Raw genomic sequence first — 21,195 nt, 5'->3', positions numbered from 1 at the left:
ATCACATGCCCTCCAATGGGCCAATCAAAAGAATAGTCATCCCCCGCTGAATGTTGGGAGTTGCAGTGCGCTTCCAATGTAGTGGCCACAATATATCGCTGCAAATGTCTTGGCATCAAGCCCTGGATGGGCCCCTCAAGGTACCGCTGTTACAAATCCATCCAAGCGCTGCTCCAAAGGACTCGGCAGATGCCGAACCTCCACGGCCCCCTTACAATCCTCGGGGTGGTGCGGCTCTCCGCGGCTGGGCGGCCGCGCATTATCTTCAAACACAAGTGCCCTATGCACAAGAGCGCACTCAAGCCAGCGCCGATTTGTGGCAAAATCTTTATTCAGGATGCAACAGCAGGCACATGGAGAGTCAATACCGCCTGTTGTGGTTTCTGCACGACGCGTTTCGGGCATAACGCCCTTCTTCTTGGTGCCTCACTACAACCTGCAGCCAAAACGCCACTGCCACCATTTTGACCAATCACATGCCCTCCAATGGGCCAATCAAAAGAATAGTCATCCCCCGCTGAATGTTGGGAGTTGCAGTGCGCTTCCAATGTAGTGGCCACAATATATCGCTGCAAATGTCTTGGCATCAAGCCCTGGATGGGCCCCTCAAGGTACCGCTGTTACAAATCCATCCAAGCGCTGCTCCAAAGGACTCGGCAGATGCCGAACCTCCACGGCCCCCTTACAATCCTCGGGGTGGTGCGGCTCTCCGCGGCTGGGCGGCCTCGCATTATCTTCAAACACAAGTGCCCTATGCACAAGAGCGCACTCAAGCCAGCGCCGATTTGTGGCAAAATCTTTATTCAGGATGCAACAGCAGGCACATGGAGAGTCAATACCGCCTGTTGTGGTTTCTGCACGACGCGTTTCGGGCATAACGCCCTTCTTCTTGGTGCCTCACTACAACCTGCAGCCAAAACGCCACTGCCACCATTTTGACCAATCACATGCCCTCCAATGGGCCAATCAAAAGAATAGTCATCCCCCGCTGAATGTTGGGAGTTGCAGTGCGCTTCCAATGTAGTGGCCACAATATATCGCTGCAAATGTCTTGGCATCAAGCCCTGGATGGGCCCCTCAAGGTACCGCTGTTACAAATCCATCCAAGCGCTGCTCCAAAGGACTCGGCAGATGCCGAACCTCCACGGCCCCCTTACAATCCTCGGGGTGGTGCGGCTCTCCGCGGCTGGGCGGCCGCGCATTATCTTCAAACACAAGTGCCCTATGCACAAGAGCGCACTCAAGCCAGCGCCGATTTGTGGCAAAATCTTTATTCAGGATGCAACAGCAGGCACATGGAGAGTCAATACCGCCTGTTGTGGTTTCTGCACGACGCGTTTCGGGCATCCCGCCCTTCTTCTTGGTGCCTCACTACAACCTGCAGCCAAAACGCCACTGCCACCATTTTGACCAATCACATGCCCTCCAATGGGCCAATCAAAAGAATAGTCATCCCCCGCTGAATGTTGGGAGTTGCAGTGCGCTTCCAATGTAGTGGCCACAATATATTGCTGCAAATGTCTTGGCATATATATATATATATATATATATATATATATATATATATATATATATATATATATATATATATATATATATATATATATATCCAAGGTACGTAGATGTAAAGTTAAGAATAGTAAAAAAGTACTCACCTACAAATACACATATACTTACCTTCGTGATATTTTTGTCAATACAATATTTTTGTACAACAATATTCATATTTTTCTCATCGATATTCAGGCGTATAACTCCCCCAATGTCATTACAAAATGAATCCCTCTAAACACAATCTAGCTAAACGTGGCCAATAACTACTAGAATATAGTTATAAGCTGCCTTTTCCGTTCGAAAAGTGATTTCTACTTTGTAAAGCCAGGAATTATATTTTAACATCGTATTTCCAACCATTTTTATTCAAAGGGAAAAAAGGCATTGTTACTGGCAATACAAACAAAGTAAGATGATTCTACAAGCACACGAGATGTAATGTCTTCAACTTACCGGTGGGCACTGTGCAAGTTTATCCGCAGCTACCAACTGAACATTTAAATGTTTACTTTGTGATTTTCCTCTGGACTTGATCAGCCGTTGTAAAACCTGATGGAGAAACAAGGATTTACATTTTTCAATCCATTAATGATTTTTTTTATATATATTCCTAAAGAATAATTAAACTTACATACTCACCAATCGTACTTCTCAGAATCCTACATCAAACTAAGCTTGGTTGGTATAAACAGAAGCACATGGTGCAATCAGAAGAAATGCTGTCTTTACTGATTTTCTGGATCCAAGAATTAATGACCTTCCACCATTAGTATTCTAAGGGGGATTCCCCCAATTGTAGAATGTTTAATTTGGTCTATTTTGTGTGGAACATGAAATATTCCTGATACAACTGCAAGATCGTGCAATGTTACAAAGATTCCTATCTGGTAGCACTGCACTGGCATAAGCTTATCTTAATCAGATGACCCACAGTTGCTTTTGGTTACTTGTGTAACTTAAATGCATAAATGGAGGTCTTGTACAATAGGACTACATAGAGGTCATCACTTTTGAAGAACTTTAAAAAGGAGTGAACTTATTTGTGAACTGTACTTCACCCTGGACACATTTTCGTACATAACTGTTGTAAATTATAAGATTATTTCTGTCTCTTAAAATACCACCTCTGGGAAATGTAGGTCACAAGCTAAGCCACCATTTCAGGGTATTCTGTGTATCAGGGAATGTCTGTCATGATATTTAAGACAGTGAACTAGTTATCAAAGTACATTAGAAGTAACTTCAACCTGCACAATAGTTTCTAGCCTCACGTATATATAGGCATCCAGCTCACCCGACAGATGTGGTCCCTAAGAATTAAGATAGAAAAATGATGCCACAGGTAAAGGCAAAGCTGTTGCTGCATGAAAATATGGGGAGGTGTTGCCCAGCTCCAAATCTGCCAGAGTAGATAAATGGACCAATTCCGAGTTTCGGCGGTGCAAGGGTAGGTGGTACTCCAATGCCGTGCCCCCGCACCACCGAGACTCGCCACCGCAGATTACAAGTTATTTGTAGTCGGGCAGGCGGCATGGCGTTACCAGGGCACTGTCTCTTTCAAAGGCTTTTGTGCCTTTAAAGGCACCGCAATGAGAATGCCTCACAAGGTTACTGCACGACATGAACCTTGGGGGGCACATGCCCCCCATGTGCAAGCACAGGCGGAGAAGGCACAGGGGATAGGGCTCACTTTGTTTCCTCTCTGCCAGGTTTGACATGGAGGAGGAACCTCCATGTCTCCACCAGCGGAGAGGAAACTCATAATATGCTTGGCAAACATATTGAGGCCTCCTGACCACCATGCCACCTCCAGGGAACAGTGGTTCCCTGGTGGTGTCGGCGGTCCCAGGGCGGTCTGACTGCCCAACTTGTAATGGGGCAGACAGACAGCCCGTAGGGTGGTGGCTGGACCGCCACGCCACCACACGTCTGGCGGTCCTTGGACTGCCAGACTCTTAATCAGGACCATAGTGTTCTGATATTGGTAGGTTGACATTTTATGGCTTTAGGGACTCGAAGTTACTGTGGGACATTCAGGCAGTTGGACAAAGGCAGGGATTCACAGCAGCTAAGTTGCTCATGAAGACTGGGTCTACAAAAGGAAAGGCACTAGTATGTGGTTTAATCCATTGCATAAGGTCTGTTTATAGCTGACTTCATCATTGCTCAATTCTTATCCATTTCTGTATTGCTATTTTGCCTATCGTCATGGTGTACACCTGGTCTGTTTAGAGATATGCATGTCATCTTCACATACATGGTCATGGTTCGGAAGTTGTATGAAATTCCTTTTGTAAGTCCAAGTCTCCTTTAAATCTCTATGCAGTATTTTTATAGCTGGAGATCCAACTATTAAAAACACTCATTTTTCTCTAAGAGTGGTCACAGTTGATTCTTTTATTGATGATCTCCTGTGTACTCTTTGTTCTGAGTGAATATGCATTATTTATTTCAGTCAGATTATTAGCTATCCCTTCGAGCACTCAATCAAAGCAAATTATGTAAATTTTTTGGATAGCAGTATTTACTCTTTAACTTAGCTGTGGGTGATGAAAGGGTAAAGGAGCTCCTTAAGAGTAGCATTCCTGGGTGTCTGCTAATGTGCTCAGAACAATATGTCAGAAAACAATATAATGGAAGGTTGAGTACTAAACATCATGTTTTTGATTTACCTGTTTTAGGGTGCATATCACAGATGAAACTCCTCTGGAAGCCTGTAATTTGACTGAGCTAAGGTCATCTCTTAATATATCCTAATTAGGGGCGAGATTTCCATTACACCAGCATAATCTTGCAGAATGTAAGTAATTTGCAGTTAAGCGTGGTCCGCGAAATTACACTAGTATACTTCATTATGATTTGCTCATAGCAGTAAATTATCACAAGCGGATGGAAACAACATGACCGACCATAAAGAGAAAGGCTGCTGTTTGCAGTGCATGTATATTTGCACTATATTTTTTTCGAAATAGGTCCTTGCATCCAAAATAGACACAAGGAAGCATTTCACACTAAAATATAGCACCAAGGGATGTTTTTGCATTGTGTGTAATTACATGTAATTTCGTATTAATTTCCCTGAACCTTCACAAAATTACACAAATGCAAAATACATAAATTCTACACAAACCTGGTCCTAATAATAAAGAAAATTAGCAACAAGGACATTAGTTGCTCTTTTTCTTTTCTCAACATCTGGCGTTAGATTCCTAAGAGCCCAAGAGTTTATCTGCTCCAGATACTCATAAGCATCAATATCCATTCTCCTGGTTATCGTGGAATACTGCTGGTACCGCATAAATGATCCTGAAGGGCTAAAATATATTCAAAGGTTTCCCGTTATTTGTTTGCACGCGGTGTGGTATACATAGTCATTTTCAGTCCCAAATTCCTTCGAGCATCAGGATCTCGTAAGAAAAGTAGCCAGAGACATACCAGGTGCTAGATGATCACTTCAATCTCTGATCCTTGAAGGGAGTACTGTGAACGGGAGAAGCGCACTTTTCTTCATGTATGGTAGTTCTGTGCACTTTTTCAAACATTCTGGAAGGAACTACTAAGTCACATTAAAGGGACATTGGGGTACCTAGTTACTCCTAATCGACCCTGCTCCTAGGGCTGAGACCATCGAATATGAAGGGTATAACAGGCTCTGATTGGACTCTTATTCGGCACATAAAGAGAGTGGCCAAGAAGTTCATAGCTCTTTTCTGGATGAAAAAAGATCTCCAATTAGCCAACTTTGGTTCCTTTAGCTATGGAAACATTGACTATGGAGCAAATAACGCATAAGATATCACACTCTGAAAAGAAATTTGTTGGCTCATTGCAACCCTTCCCTCCTATCCCTCTGCTATGGGGCCTGTGCTCCCCTAAACATCCCTGCCTTGTGTGGCAGGCGCAACATGGTGCCTGCCACACAAGACAGGGATGTTTGTAAACTTCAATTTTTCTATTGCAGCTTGTGCTGCGGCTCTTTTGCAGCCTCCACACAAGCTGCTATTGAAAAATGTATGTTTCCGACAGCCCATAGGGCGGCCGCATCCAAATTCAGTCCTAAGTAGAGTAAACCTGGTCAATTTATCTCTCGCCTCAGTATATGTTGCCTCAGTATATGTCGCTAGGCACAAGGATTGTCTCCAGTGCTTAATTTGAGCTTGTGATAGCCAGTGGTGCCCATCTGCGCTTCTTTTATCACATTAGACATTTGCCGAGACGAAGCAAGGGAAAAACATGGAAAGAAAAAGGAAGGACGAAGAGAAAGATAGAAAAAAAGACACAAAAGGAGAAAGCAGAAACCTGCCAGAGAGTGATAAAGAAGGTAGGGTGTGTCTGGTAGTGGATTAAAGAGACATGAGGTGGAGTCAAGACTGAGCAGCCTTGGTATTCGGCCAACCAACATATATAGCACCGGCCACAAGCTTCCGAGCAAAGCTTTGGGCACCAGCACTCATTATTTGACAAATTCAGCACTGATTGTCTCCTATTATACACAGCTCCCAGATATCACATTTTCCCCATTTCATGCTGGTCTACTCTCAGAGATGGTCCATGCTGTCGAACACCCAGTTGTTTACTGTTACCATTTGTAGACATCAGTAGTAACTTCAAACATATATTCAACTATATAAATGTGTGTTTCAATTCTACATTTTTCTTTGTTGCTTTTGACAAAGACATCACCACATTAAATACTTGTTAAAATAGATACTAGGAAACAAGTAAGCAGGTGTTATACAATATATTTTCTCTTAAGCCACCATACATTAATATTACCAGCACAACAAAAGAATGCCATTTAACAGTACAGTCATGTCTGAAGCTCCTAACACTGGTGAAAAAGCACACTTCACTCGTACACTGGCATGCTGTGCACTCTTCTCGACTCTATAACTGCTAAGCAATTTGCTAATAAAAATTGTAATTGTGCTTGGAGCTGAGCCAGCGATTACAGTAGGTCATAATATGAAGACATTGGTCGATTACTATGCCTTACGTTTTAATTAAACAGGCAATTATTTTCAATTAGGCTAATCACTTCAGTTTCGATAATGCTGACGACAGAATGGATTACCGAGCAAATGATATGATACATTAGGCCAAACAATGCCTCATCTACAGAAACTGTGCAGTGTAGCTTTAGCAAACAGGCTCATGTGTGGAACTGCCATTTAAACGATGCGGTATACGATACGCGTGTGCTGTAGTCCATGAGATTTCCTTCACCGTAGGTACATGCTTTATGAAGAGCTCAGAAACTACTATTAGTTACGCTGAAGTGTAACAAAATGTCTCATGTATGTGTGGGAGTTGTTTCCCTTTATTTTGAATGCATTATAAACTGAGCTTATGCTAACTTAAACTGTGTCAACACTGTCCTCCATCTTGCAGCAATGTCATAACACATGTGACTACTGTTGTTGCTTCCTGTTCTAAAAAAAAGAATTGCGAGCTTTACCCTAATAAACAGAGAGCGTTCCCAGAGACCTTTCCACGCTGTACTTAACCAAGGGCATCCTGACTGTCTCAGGCTATTGTTGCACAATGTAGCAACTAGTAGCCTTGAATAAACTGTGAGAATATCAAAAATCTAATGTAATACTACAAGAAAAGAATATCTAAAGGTAGTGAAAAACTAATGTAAAAAGTTTCACTACCAGGACATGTAAAACTTCAAAGTACATGTCCAACATTTTAAATACACTGCACCCTGCCCTTGGGGTTGGCCATGGTCTACCTTAGGATTGACCTATATGCATTAAAAAGGAGGGTTTAAGTCTGGCTAAAGGTTTACATTGCCAGATTAAAATTGCAGTTTAAAACTGTGCATACAGTGTCTGACTGGCCAATATTTATACCTGGTGGAAGCGGTGAAGTAGGAGAATGTTCTGGCGATTTCCACCCCCAGAGGTGTTTAGAATATTCTGCCTCCCTGCCCTGGCCCCAGTTTGTCTGTGGTCACAAAATACTAGGGTCAAATCCTTTGTGGAGTGCTCAGGTACAGTGTTTGTGATGCGCAAGTGTGGTAGGTGAGAGCTTCTCCCCCTTATCAAGTCAGAGATAGCCCATTCTGTCAACACCTAGGGACCTTTGTTACACTGTCTGCAATTTACAAAGATCAACTGCCAGTTACACCTTGTCACGTGTTCAAGGAAACAGGCTGCAGGCACAAAATAGGCAAACAAAATGGCAACTTTCAAAAAGTGGCATTTTAAGAATTGTGACTTAAAATATGACTTTAGCAATAAGGAGGATTTGAATTCCAATTCTTTAGACACCAAACTTGATATTCCTACCTGAGGCATATTGAAAGCTATCACTTATTAAATGCAATACGTTAACTGAATGTTATCCATTAGGAGAGGCAGGCCTTGAAGTAGTGAAAAATGTTTTTTTTTTTTACTATGAGGACATGCAAAAGTTAAAAGTACATGTCCAACTTTTTAAAAACACTGCACATTGCCCTATGGGCTCTTTAGGGTCTACCATAGTGGTGATTTATATGTATTAAAAAGGAAGGTCTCGGCCTGGCATAAGGTTAATTTTGCTAGATCAAACTGCACCCACAGGGTCTGCAATGGCAGTACTGAGGCATGTTTAAAGTACTACTTAATTGGGTGGCACACTCAGTGCTGCAGGCCCACCAGTAGCATTTAATTTACAGTCCTGGTTCACTCATAGTGTAATTTACTAGGGATTTATAAATAAACTAAATATGCTAATTGGGTATAAGCCAATGTTACCAAATTTTAAGCAGAGAGCACAAGCACTTCAGCATTAGTTAGCAGTGGTAAAGTGTGCACAGTCCTAAGGCCAGAAAGAACGAAGTCAGCAAATACAGGAGGTCTGAAAACATAAAGTTTGGGGGAACCCACAACAAGGATGCAAGCTCTAAAGCCTATTAACCCCTTATATAAAATTTAAAACTATTACCAGTGTTTTTCATTCTTATGAGAATGCCTCAGTACTGATTCTTTGACAAATACTCTCAAATGTATTATTGATGGGTCCAATTAGGGTGCTTCAATGTCCGTATTGGGACTACTCTGCACCTGTTTGGCACATTTTGGTGTGATTATTTGAGACACATATGCACGCTGACAGATCTGGTAGCAGAGGTGATGGTTCCAATTGGAGCCAACCAGTAATTAAAGAATCAATTGGCTCTAGAACCGACAACTGCACCTTCATGGTCCAGGCGCTTTTCCCTGAGATTTACATTGATGCAGTCCCAACCCAAAATGGTTCTGGGAGACAAGGGGGCAGAAGAAGAACGGTGTGGATATTAAAAGGGATTGCACGCATGCAAAAAAACTATGGAATGCAATGGACGGATTTTGAGAGCAATTATTGTGTTGCTTTGATTTTGGGATTCTTGGGGGTGTTAGTTGTTGTTTTCTTTTTATAATTCATTTTTTATTGAACATAGCGAATCAACAACACAAAGTACATCATGGTGTAAGCAGTTCTATGGTACATTGTAGTTACATTTTGTTCAGTGCTTGAGACATTACTTGCAAGTTGTTACATCGTTTATGGCGACGGAGGGCCATCATGACTGGGAACGTTTGGGGGGTACAGACCTTACCTCGATATACATTCCAGTCATTCCAGATGGATGACCATTTTTGGGGGCATCCCCGTGCCACGTACACTGTCTTTTCCGTGAACATGCACCTATCCATGTCTGTTTTCCAGCTCTCTATCTTGAGTGTATGTGTGGCTCCCCATAGCTGTGCGTTGTTCCTCTTAGCTATCATCAGCTCCAGTGTTACACAGGTGGTGCGCTTATTGTTTAGGTTAGTGGGCTCCCACACATTTGAGAGACACCTCTTCGCTTCCGAGCGTATAGCAAGTGTGAGTGCCTCATTGAGGACCTCATGTATCTTGTGCCAGTACCTTTGAATGTCTTCATATTCCCACAATATATGCATAAATAATCCCTCCTGTCCACATTGCCTCCTGCAGTCTCCATTTTCCAGTCTCCCGATTTTCACCACACACGGCTCTGTTACGTACACTCTATGCAGAATTTTGAGCTGGACAAGTCGCAACCTAGCTGAGATGGCCACTGCCTGTGGGGAGGCCACTGCTACTCTCCAGTCCTCTTCATCTAGGACTATACTGTCCCTTTCTCATTTCTCTCTTGTGTGTTGGAGTGAGTCACTAGTGTTATTAATCAGTTTTTTGTATGTCAGCGATATGGCCTTCGTGGGCAGGTAGCCGTCTAACAGTCTGTCCTCGAGAGGTGAGGACTCCGGAGGGGTAACACCCATCTGCAGTTGTGCCTTAAGAGCGTGGCAGATCTGCATGTATTGGAAATGTTCTGTGTCGGTCAAGTCGTACTCTTGTTGCAAGGAGGCAAACGATTTAACTTCCCCTTTCACCCAGAGGTCTCCTATCTTTGAGATACCTATGAGGTCCCATTTATCGAAACCCTTCGAAGTCCACAGGTCCCCCAGTAGTTCCGTGTCCCATAGGGGGGTTGCCAGAGTTAACTTATGCTCCCATACCAGGCTTCTATTGGCGGCATGCCAGACTTGCACTGAGTGCTTAGTCAGCCCTGTCAGGGGAAGTCGCCGGGGTTTTGAGTATAACGCTCTATTGTAGTTTCCTCCCGGCAACAACCACCGATCCATGGCATAACCTGGGTCATCCACTCGGTGATAAGTGCCGTGACTGATGGCGGCCAGGTGCGCTGCCCAGTAGTACCTTTTGAGGTCTGGAAGGCCAATCCCCCCATCATACCAATTTAGATTGAGTTTAGCTAGTGCTATGCAGGGTTTTCCATTCCACAACAGGCTTCTCTGCAGACTCTCGATCTCTCTAAAATAGATCGCGGGTACCAAGTCCGGGGAATTTTGCAGCACATATAAAAAGCGGGGCAGGGACATCATTTTAAAAAGCGACGCCCTGCCCAGCAGGGAGAGCGGGAGTGCCTTCCAGCTTACAGTGTCCCTCTTCAGTCTTTGCAGGGGAGGGAGCAGGTTCTGATCGAAACAGCGTTTAGGGTCTGCAGTGATGAAAATGCCTACATATTTAAAGCCTATTGTGAAGATTAGATTTGGGCAGCCCTTTGGGAGAGCAGGCGGGGGCCCGCTGAGAACGTATAGTATAGACTTAACCCAGTTAATAGAATAGCCGGAGTATCTGCCAAAGGCTGTGAATATGTCTAGCACACTTACAAGTGATGCTTTTGGGGAGGCCAGAAACAGGAGAATGTCATCTGCATACATTGATATGCGATCTTCCCAGGCCTCTGACCCTTGCAGTCCTCATATCAATGGCTCCAACGCTAACGCAAACAGGAGGGGGGAGAGCAGGCAGCCCTGACAGGTCCCTCGATTCAGCTGGAATACTTCTGACTTTTTGTTGTTGACGACAACTTGGGCTGGGGGTTCCGAGTACAGTATCCTGACCCACTGAATGAAGCAAGGACCAAACCCCATTTTTGCGAGGATTGTGAAGAGGTACAGCCACTCAACGGTGTCGAATGCCATTGTGGCATCCAGTGATACAATTATCGCCGCCTCCTGGATTGTGGCCACCCTTCCCAGCACTCCATGTACTCTGTGCAGGTTTAGTGCGGTGTTATGCTGAGGCATGAAGCCCGATTGGTCTGGGTGGACCAGACCACTGATCACTTTAACAAGTCAATTGGCTAGGAGTTTGGCAAAAATCTTGGGTTCTGCATTCAATAGAGAGATTGGCCTATAAGAGGTACATTCAGTCTTCGGCTTGCCCTCCTTATAAATTGTGACCAGTGTTGCAATCCTCTGGTCTCATGGAAGCAGCCCCAGTTCCTTACTTTCTTCAGACATTACACGCAGGTACGGGGCTAGTTTGTCCGGTCTAAGTTTGTGAAGTTTGATCGGCAGGCCGTTCGGACCAAAGACCTTCCCCGGCTTCTGATTGCTTGGGCTATTTCATCGTTGGTGAGGTCACCTTCTAGTAAGTTTAGATCATCTGCCGAAAGGGATGGAAGGGTTATGTTTTCGAGCAGCAGCTGAGAGTCGCTTCCGTGAATGTTGTATGTGAGCGGTATGTTTCACTGTAGTGAGCCGCAAATGTGTTTGTAATATCTTGGGGGTCAGTGATCGAGAGACCCGCCCCGTCTGCTAGCTCAGGGACCAGCCTATTTGCAAGTTCTTTCTTATCTAGCCATGCGATTAACTTCCCCGCTTTGTCCCCGAGATCGTATATTCTGCCCTGTGTCTCCCTTCCCAGTGCTCTGGCTCTATCAGTCACTATGGCTTTGTAGTGGTCTCTCTTAAGTTGCAGAACATGAAGTTTCTCTGGCGTTATCTCCCCATCGAGTTCTTCTTACAGCTGGAGGATTTCATTTTCTGCTTCAACTTCCTCTTTTAGTTTCTCTTTCCGCACCCCGGCTATCTGAGAGAGCGCTTGTCCCCTTATTACAGTTTTGAATGCCTCCCACATCGTCTGGGGGATTGAGCCGAACCCTCATTTTCCTGGAAGTAGAACTCCATTGCGTTTTGCAATGCTTTACAGACCTCTGGGTTGCAGAGATGCCAGGGGTTGATGGGGTCGACTCTACCCACCCTGTGCTGACCAATAACTAACTGGGCCCATAGTGGGGAATGATCCGAGATACCTCGCGCCATATGTCTTATTTCTTGGACATGTGTAACATGCGGCGCTGGAACCAGTAAGTAGTCAATTCGCGACAGGCTATGGTGGGCCCCAGAGTGGTAAGTGTGCTGGATACTGCGGGATGATAAGCCCTCCAGACTTCTACTAAGCCTAGGGTCTCTAAGAAGTCCGGCAGCCAACTGTAGGGTGGACCGTGCTCTTGGGGTGGGTGTTGGTCTAGCGTGCCCGAGACCACAGAGTTAAGGTCACCTCCCACCACCAGGAGACCGTCTGGGATTGACAGTAATATGGAGCCCAGGTCTATAAATGCACGGTCCTGGAGGCCGGGCGGCACATACACAGACATAAGTGTCAACGTGTTTCCCTCTCATTGTCCCGTGATCCTTATATACCTGCCCCAGTCGTCTGAAAAAGTGGAATGTACTGCCAGTGGAAATGAGTTTCTCAGCATTATCCCAGCTCCCCTCGAGCCTGTGGTAAAACCTGAGTGGCTACCAACTTGTACCCCCACCTATTTAAGGCCTTGCAGGTGGTACCCACCAAATGTGTTTCTTGGACCAGTACCACATCTGGGGCATGTCGCCTTATATGTTGCAATACCACACACCTTTTAACTTTGTCCCCCAAGCCATTAACGTTCCAACTCATCAATTTAATGCTCTTGTCCCATTGCGTACTCATCAGGACCTATGTGTTTCCTACAATACCTTGTAAAGGAGTGGCGGTACCTTGTCAAATCAACACAAAAAAAATAACAATTCAAAAGCCCCAACCCAACTACCCCCCTCCCTACTTCCCTGCACGCTGGGCTCGAAACTGCCCATGATTCCTTTATGCAGATTGCCTGTCGTCCAACAGCTTACCTAAAAGTAGAAACATGGGAGGGATGCTGTGTCCCGCTCCTCCCTCCCTCCCTCAACTGGCTGGCCCATTAAATGTCCTGGGAAGGGTGAGCCGCATCGTTATTACAGTTTAATTAACCATTATCCCTCAAGTTCGTGTCCGCCCTAAAGGCGTTCTACCTGTATCATGCAGCCAAGCAGGTAATGTTCGATAGCAAGTGGGCTCCCTTTGACCTCCAGCACCGGTTCTGGTTGCAATTGTTCTGATTGATCAGCCTCAGTCTTGATGGGAGAAGTGCTCCCTCACCTCCCTCCATCCGTCCAGCCCCTCAGCAGCAGTCTCTGGGACGTCAAAGCATCTGGTTCTCCCATCAGCCTCCACCCGGAGCCGAACAGCATCACGTATTTCAGCCCTTTCTCTCTAAGTTTCTTCTTGACTTCCAGAAACGACCGCCTCTGTTTCTGCATCGCCTGCATGAAGTCCGGGAAAAAGGTGAATTCCGCGTTGTCATATCGGAGCAGCGGCGCCAGTCTGGCCAGTATCGGACATGGGGGAGCCCCGGGCCTTGGTCGGCCCCCCCGGACCCTGTGGGCCCTTTCAATTACAAAGAGTTTCGATAGACCTTTGGGCTGTAAATGTGCGGTTATTAGATTCTCCACAAAGAGGTCTGTGGCCTGCCTCACTGCGTTTTCCGGCACCCCAAAAATGTGTATGTTGTTGTATCTTGTGCGCCCTTCGTAGTCATCGAGTTTACCTTCCGTGAATTTACAGAATGTTTGTAGCTCCTGGACTTCATTTTGCAGCTGCGTGGTGTCGCTCACTAGACTCGCCGTGGTGATTTCCAATTGTTTGACTTGCCCTGTTTTTTGCGAGGTCTGCTCCAATGAGCATCACTTCTGAGGAGATTGTGTCCAGTCTCTGTTCCAGGGATGTCCTGACCCCTGTGATTACCTCCATGACATCCTTTAGCGTGAGTTCCGGGGTATCTCCATCTGGCCCCATTATCAGTTTAACTTTAAATTGCTGCTGTTCAGTTAGTGCCGCCTTCGGGAGAGTATATCAGTCCAGTTTGTTATGCTGGGGGACTTTGGGGCCTCTCGTGCCCGACATGGTGGTTCTCCCCGATTTCCCCACACCGAGATCACACAGCTGTGCGCCGAGTCCTTGGCCACAGCCCGTCCACAGCTTGGGAATGGGGGGGGGGGAGTTTGTTGTGTCGTGTGGGTGCGGAGCCCACCTCGGTGCGTCACAGGGGAAGTTTATAAGTCGGAGGGGGTGAGTCTCGGCCCGCCTCTGTCTCCTCTTTGGGCCACAGCTTTCTTCCCCTGCGATGTCTTCAGTGCTTGTACCCTGCTCCTCACCAACGGGCAGACGTCTTTGACTTTGTTGTGGTCTAGCTTGAATCAACCCCTGGACTCTGGTTCCCATGCTGTTGGGGCACCGCGGGAGTGTACGCATTATGCCCCTGGTTACTCAGTGCCGGGCGTCGCCACTGGCTGCAACATGGCCCTGGGGTCTAGGCGGTCTCCACCGGGGTTTTGGCACATTTAAAGCCTTCTTGAGGGAGAGAAGGTAGACGATGGGGCCTACCTCAATGCACCGCTCTTGAAGTCCGGGAGGCGAAGGGGCAGAATTCCCATCTGCCTCTGCCCCCCTCCAAGATCACAATCCTTCTTCCCCGTGTTGCTTCTGGGGTTTCACACTCTGCCCCCACCAGTTGGCGGGTGGCAATATTCCTGTTTTGTTGTGGCGTCGCCCGGCCTTCGGGCCCCGGATGTGTCACCTCCGATCCTTTGTGAGAGTGTGCCCTCTATGTCCCTTATCGTGTGGCACTGGGCGCCACCTCTAGTTGTGGTGTGGCTCCGGAGTCCAAACGGCTTTCTCAGGGGTCTTCAGCACTCCGATATCTCCCCTTGCTGGCGGCACACACTCCCTCACTGTCCAAACACCCTCCGCAGGGCCCCAGCGCCTCCACAGCGCCACTGCTAGATCGGCCTCACCTTCAGCCACAATGTCTCGGACCCACAGCTATCCCCCGACTGTCACGTGGAACAGTTGGTTGTGATTGTCGCCGCCAGCAATCTCCTCCGTCATCCTGCAGCTGTGTTCTTGAAGGCGCAGACCCGATCACCAGGTACGCGACTGTCTCAGACCTTCGTCCGCCGGCCCCCCTCCGGGCGCGGCTGTCACTCTAGACCCCGTCTTACGCGTAGGAGAAAGCCGCCACCGGCGGCGTCTCTATCTTCAGTCGTGGTGGCACCACAGGCTCAAGCTTGGTCTCGTTGTGATCCTCGGAGCGACCCTACCCTGCGGCCATCTTGCTACACCACGTAGCCACGCCCCCCAGTTGTTGTTTTCTTGATGATGTTCTTTGATTTTTGAAAATGATATATGTGTGAGTTGTTATGTGCATAGCATAGAATTAAGGAGAGGTACCTCAAGTTAGAGTACTGAACTGTTGAACCTGACTGCTAAGGTGAGGTGTGTTGTGAAGCCCTATCAGGTACTCCAAGATAGGGACGTAATATTTTCTGCCTGGGTATACTAATTTAACTTGGTGGCAGATCGCTCCTTAGTGTATGAGAGCGAACATACCAGGTACAGTGACTTTCGCAGGTCGAGGGACCACCGTTGGATGAAAGTAGGTAGTATTCTTCCCATTGTAGAGATTTCCTCCTAGTCGGAGTAGGCAAATAATTAAATGTTTGTAAAAAGTGGTTCACAAGAAGTCTGGCAGTATTTGGGTGTTGTGTCACCAAGGTGCTGCACAAGCATTGGCTGGTGGACGCCATTGCTGTGCTGTGATAGGGTGACCTTTGACAGAGACGTGCTATTATTGGTGGACAGATCGTGAACCCATTAGTGTGGAGTTAGTGAGTGATTGGAACAGAGAGTGACTGAGACCTCGTCAGAATTGAAAATCCCTTATCAAAGAAGAAGAAAGACGTAAATAAGGAGAACATTTTTCCCCCTCAATGTATCCCAGCAAGGGAAGTGGTGTCCAAGAAAGGGTTACACATGTATATGTGGTTTAGCGTGGCATGAATATACATTCAAGGATGGGGAACTGTGATTCCCACTGAGCGGGACCATCCAATTCCTTACAATAAAGAACTTGAGAAGAAGGATGTATGACTTAAAGGCACAGCCAAGGCCCACTTAATCTGATTCCTTAAACCTTTGGGAGCAAATGGCGAATGAAAAGAAAAGGAACAAATTTGAAAATTCGCAGTAGTGCTCATGCGTGGAAGGGTGTGCAGGATGACGAAAGGCAGAAAAGGTGGAGGGAGGAAATCATTGAGACTGTTGGGGCCTATCACTAGATAGAAAGTGAAGAGAGGGAAAAGTAAAAACCAAAAAGGGAGACAGAAACATGGAGTGAGGCGGAAGATGCCTTTGTATTAAACGAGCTCCTCAATATAAGACCACCCTATGCAATGTTGCAGGTGCTGCTCTGAGCACCACAGCCCTGGCAGTAACCAAGACTGAGACAGTTGCAGAGTCCCCTATAGCAGCTCACGCACAACAAGCTATACAGAAACTGCCATCCCATCCCATGCTGGGAGCCCTGTGCCTGTAGCAGTAAGTACCCTGCTTTTGTCGAGAGCTGCAATAGTTTCCCCAGTTGAGGCACTTGTTAGAACTTTCCCAAGTTAACTTGCCCCAAGTATACCTCAGGACTCAGCTCTGAGGCCTGTAGGGATGGCATTAGTACCTACTCCTGCAAGGAGAGAGCTCAGTCAGCAGTGTGATTGGAGGTCAGACAACTAGTACCACTTTGCAGTTAACTCCCCAAGCGCAGGGTAAACCACACAGCAGATTAACATCACCCAGCTGAAAACCTAATTCAAGGAATTTGTAATGAGAAATGCGGGAATGGATTACCTAGGGCATTATAGTGAAAACAAGTTGCTCTACATGAGTAGGGAGGCAGCGAGTGTGGCGAGAGAGTCGCATGCAAGGATGGAAAAATTGGCGGATGTCAATGCAACCCAGTAAAAGAAGTTGAGGAAGAATGCTAGCTTGAAAATGGGTGAGAAGGAGTTGAAAATGTTGAAGTTGAGAGAATAAAGGACCCATGTAAGGGAATTGATCTAGAACATAAGAGAATGGAGCAATACTGAAAGATTTAGGGGGTTGTGGTCCAAGAAGGAGAAAGTCAAGGCGAAGCATAAGAAAGAGAGTGTGAAGTAGGATGGTGAAGGAGACGCAGGGGAAACGGTAAGGGAGGTTCCTTAGAGAAAAGTGGAGGGAGGAGCATACGTGCACATCCCCTGGTCTCAATTGGACATTTTCTACTTTACAGACTACCTTCCAAACTCAGGGAGAATACCTATAAGTGGTACACAGACATGGAACAGATTGTGACCATTTACAAAGTCCTGTGGAAACATTTGGATGTAATGTTCGAGGTGAAGGAACCAAAAGACCTGTGTGCAGAATGTAAGAGGGCAGGCAGTTGACTGGCCAACATAGTAACCCCCAATGGTGGCAGGCACAGATGCCCCGCCACGTATAGTCAAATCTAAATATCAACCATCTGAATACAAAGGTCCCCAAAACAAAAGTGCTGTCTCCCTCTCATGGCGCGGGAAAAACTTTGTTTAGCCACATTGTTGTACAGGGGCTGGGAGTCCCAGAAAACTTATAAGGAGAGGAGGAGCCCAGGGGCATGCTCGCGCGTGCTGAAAAGCGCTGACTGCCTCCTGCGGCTAGGGACGTGTGCGGGCCACGCCTGGGCGAAGCCCGGGTCAAGTGTGGGCCAGTCCGTGCCCATCAGAACCCAGAGGAGGCTGGGCTGGGCCACCCTTCTTGGTCCTCAAGCTGGCATCTGAAGTCTGAAGCTGGATTCAGTGTGTTGGGAGTGCTGCTGTGCAGTGTCTCGTGGTGGAGATCTGGCAAGGGAGAGCCGTACGCAAAAGGGCTCTGTGGGATATCATCACCACCTCACGTTGTGCAGGTAGGGGAAGGATTCCCGCCGGCTTGGGTGTTGGTCAGGGAGGGTCCTGGACCTGCCTATACTACTGAGCTACTGAGCTAGCCTGTTTAATCCCTGGTGATTGTTTCACACGTGAACTACTCCCCTGAAAGTAATGGGAGAATGCAAAGGACTGGCTGTAGTTGCACCGGTGCCTCCAGCTTCCTCATTGGACTCATTTCTTTTAAGAGCTGCAGGGATCATCGTCCATCACCTGGTGGCCCGCCGGCTTTCTCATTCCCCTGTTCCATGCCCTCAATTTAGTACATCAATCACATCAAGGGCCAGTGCAGACCAGCCTGATGAGCATGTTAGGCCTGCCCAGCAAGACGCAGACCCAGACCCAGACCCAGGCCCCTCAAACTCATGTGCAACATCCAGTTTTCTGGGGGCGAATGTAGGATCTGGTCCCAGTGGAGAGCCAGTGATGACCTTGGAGCTGAAATCATCTTGTTCGATCATTCTTGGCAAGGGCGCGGAGCTTACTTCTCAGGAAAGGTCCCCCGACCGCGAGTAAAGCAAAAAGCCCAAAGGCGTAGGGGGTGGAGCAATGTGCAGGCAATCCGCTAACTGTAACCAAGGGAGATTTGGTGGCAATGATGAAAGGCTGGCTGAGATCATTACTGGTGAGCACAGACCTTAAATTTGACCACATCAGGCAACAGCTAGCCGCAATAGATTCGGAGCTCCGGAGGATAGATTCATCCCCCTGAAAACTGCACTATCTACGGAACCATATCTTTTAGGGCTTTCTAGCTCATACGACCGTTTTTATTGACTAGATTTCGCCTGGATTAATTTCATCTTCTCCTTGCTCACCCATGAGGGAGCAACAAAGGCGAGATCTTGCTGCCATGTGGCTGCGACGGCATGTCTCCCCAGGACGTGCTTTATTTTTTAATGTTCTGTAGTAATTATGAGGTGCCAAGGAAGACCTTCTTAATCCCAATTTTTTTAAAAAGCAACTTTTAAACAAGTGCGTCCTGCTTTTACCTTTTTATTACTGCTATCAGGGAGCATGGTATGACATGTTCTTAGTTTTTTAAAGGCCGCAGTAAAGCTTAGATCGACCTGTGACTAAGCATCGTGGGGGATAAGTCTGGAAATTTAATCCTTTTGTATCCTTTTTTATTTATTTTATCTGCATTTTATTATGTGACCTATTGTGATGTAATTTTTACTTTTATGGGTTTTTTCTACAAAAGCTGAATAAAGGTTTGTGGATTGATTGATTGAAGATCAGCATGAGTACATGATTAAATTCTTTACCCCCTGTAACTAACATGAGCGCTACTAACCAGAGCAAGTATGATGTGACCTGCAAAATTAGTAAAGATGAAAGGGTATTTGTAGATGAACTAAATGAGAGAATAAAAACAGACATAGAGAAGTGGGGGTGGACAGATGCAGAACATGTTATTGGGAAGGGTAAGGAACTAACTCCAAGACTGAGCATTGAGCACCAAGAAGGGATATTTGTTTAATATGGCAGCCAGAAGGAAATGAGACTGTTGAAAAATTGGGATGGAGCGAATGTGACTATAGTTACTTAGTCAAGGAAAAAACTTTTAACAATTTAGTGGTAAGTGTGAAAGGTATCTATTACATGTGTTGTAAGTCAGCTTACTTCCTGTTGCCACATAATTAGGTAGGTAATTGCTATGCCACCCTAGGGTCTATCACACTAATGAGTTAGACCCCCCTTGAGGTATGCATAAGGTGAAGCAAGCAGATTCTTCGTGCCATCTTTGGAGCACTCATACCTTCAATAGGAGTGGCCTTAAATAACAAAGATTAGAAAGTTGTCCACACTGGTAGATTCACTTGCTACTGTCATGGCACGAGCATTAACCGTAACCAATAAAGAATTGCTTGCAATGAGATATATGATTATGCAAAAGCGCCTTGCTTCGTATTTACTCCTAGCAAAGAACGGTGGAGTTTGCAAAGTCATTGATGCTCGGAAATGCTGTGCTTATATTCCGCTCATAGATAAGCAACTTGACAGCTATATAATTAGCATAACAAACATAACGCATGAACTAATTGAGCTAGAAGAGTCAGGCGAATGGAAGGGTTAGGTTCTCTATTTGGATCAATTGGGAGAGGCTTTAGGGGAGTGGCTTGGTATTTGGAGGTGGAGGAATTTAAAAATTGCTTTTAACATCTCTATTGGTTATACTAGTTAAAATTGCGAGTGTGCTTATTTTCCTCAAAGTTTGCATGAGAATTTCATCAAGAAATGGTATGGACTGTGGGTGTAAGAAGCGGTCAGCAACAAGAGGCAGAAAAAGAAAGCGATGACTTGAAGGTTGAGGAAATGCAAAGTGATCTGTACGACACCTGGAAGAACTTGGGAGAATTTGAAGAATACGAAGCTAATGAATGACGTCTTGTAATAAAGAGATGAAGTGACGATTTAGCAATCATCATGCCAATTATTCATTAGCTGTGTATTCCTGTACACATTAAACTGATAATGCAGAATTCATGTTCAATGTAATTGACAAAGCCAAGTCAGATCCCAGAGGTAGCGATAGATGCCTGTGTTTAAGGAATCTAGAGGCCAGATGGATCTGTACTGCGGACGGTAGAGCAGGGTCTGAATTCAGATAGGGAATTGCACAACTTCTTTGAGTAAGCTGGGTTGAGCAAGCACTGGTGTTTATATCATGAAACTAGATTAGAGAAGACTTTGGGAATAGACATGGTAGAAATTGAGAGTTTTTGTGATATGTGACCCTCTATTCTATGGACTCTGTAGTTCTTGGATCAGCCTCTCTCTATTAGTATCTTGCCAAAGATGAACTTGTGTGTATATGTGAGGAACTATTAGCCTGGGGATTAATTTAACAATTGAACATGACTATGCATGTGCTAAATTAGGGGATTTAGCGTTATAGGATGAAGTACCTTTCTGGATATAATCTGTGCATAAATATTTATTTTCAATGTGGATTTCCCATACAAATGTTATAGCGAATTATGAGATATATCTATATAGGATGAATCACTTATATGGACATAGGTATGACTTGAGAACATCATATTTTGAATCGAGTTGAAGTGGAGGAAGGACTTTGTTTACCTCTCAATTGGCTGGGTACGTGTGGTAGCTAACGTAATTTTAACGGGCAATTGTGTCTGAATAATGGTGTCTGTGTATTAGGAGGCAATATGTGCAAGACATGCTCAAGATGGCCCTC

The 21,195-nt window shown here is 45.8% G+C and overlaps 1 protein-coding gene across 2 annotated transcripts in view; it reads right to left on the bottom strand.

Moving 5' to 3' along the window:
* CACNB4 (calcium voltage-gated channel auxiliary subunit beta 4) overlaps positions 1-21,195 on the bottom strand; it is a 910,181-nt gene that overhangs the window by 99,350 nt on the left and 789,636 nt on the right. For both annotated transcript variants that reach the window (XM_085645539.1, XM_085645540.1), the window contains one exon: positions 2,008-2,103. In XM_085645539.1, coding sequence (XP_085501665.1) covers positions 2,008-2,103 — 96 coding nt within the window. The remainder of the gene's footprint in view (positions 1-2,007; positions 2,104-21,195) is intronic.

The sequence above is a fragment of the Triturus cristatus genome, chromosome 3_1, assembly GCF_964204655.1.
Source record: "Triturus cristatus chromosome 3_1, aTriCri1.1, whole genome shotgun sequence".
Taxonomy (NCBI): domain Eukaryota; kingdom Metazoa; phylum Chordata; class Amphibia; order Caudata; family Salamandridae; genus Triturus; species Triturus cristatus.
This window is presented reverse-complemented; position numbering and strand designations above follow the sequence as displayed.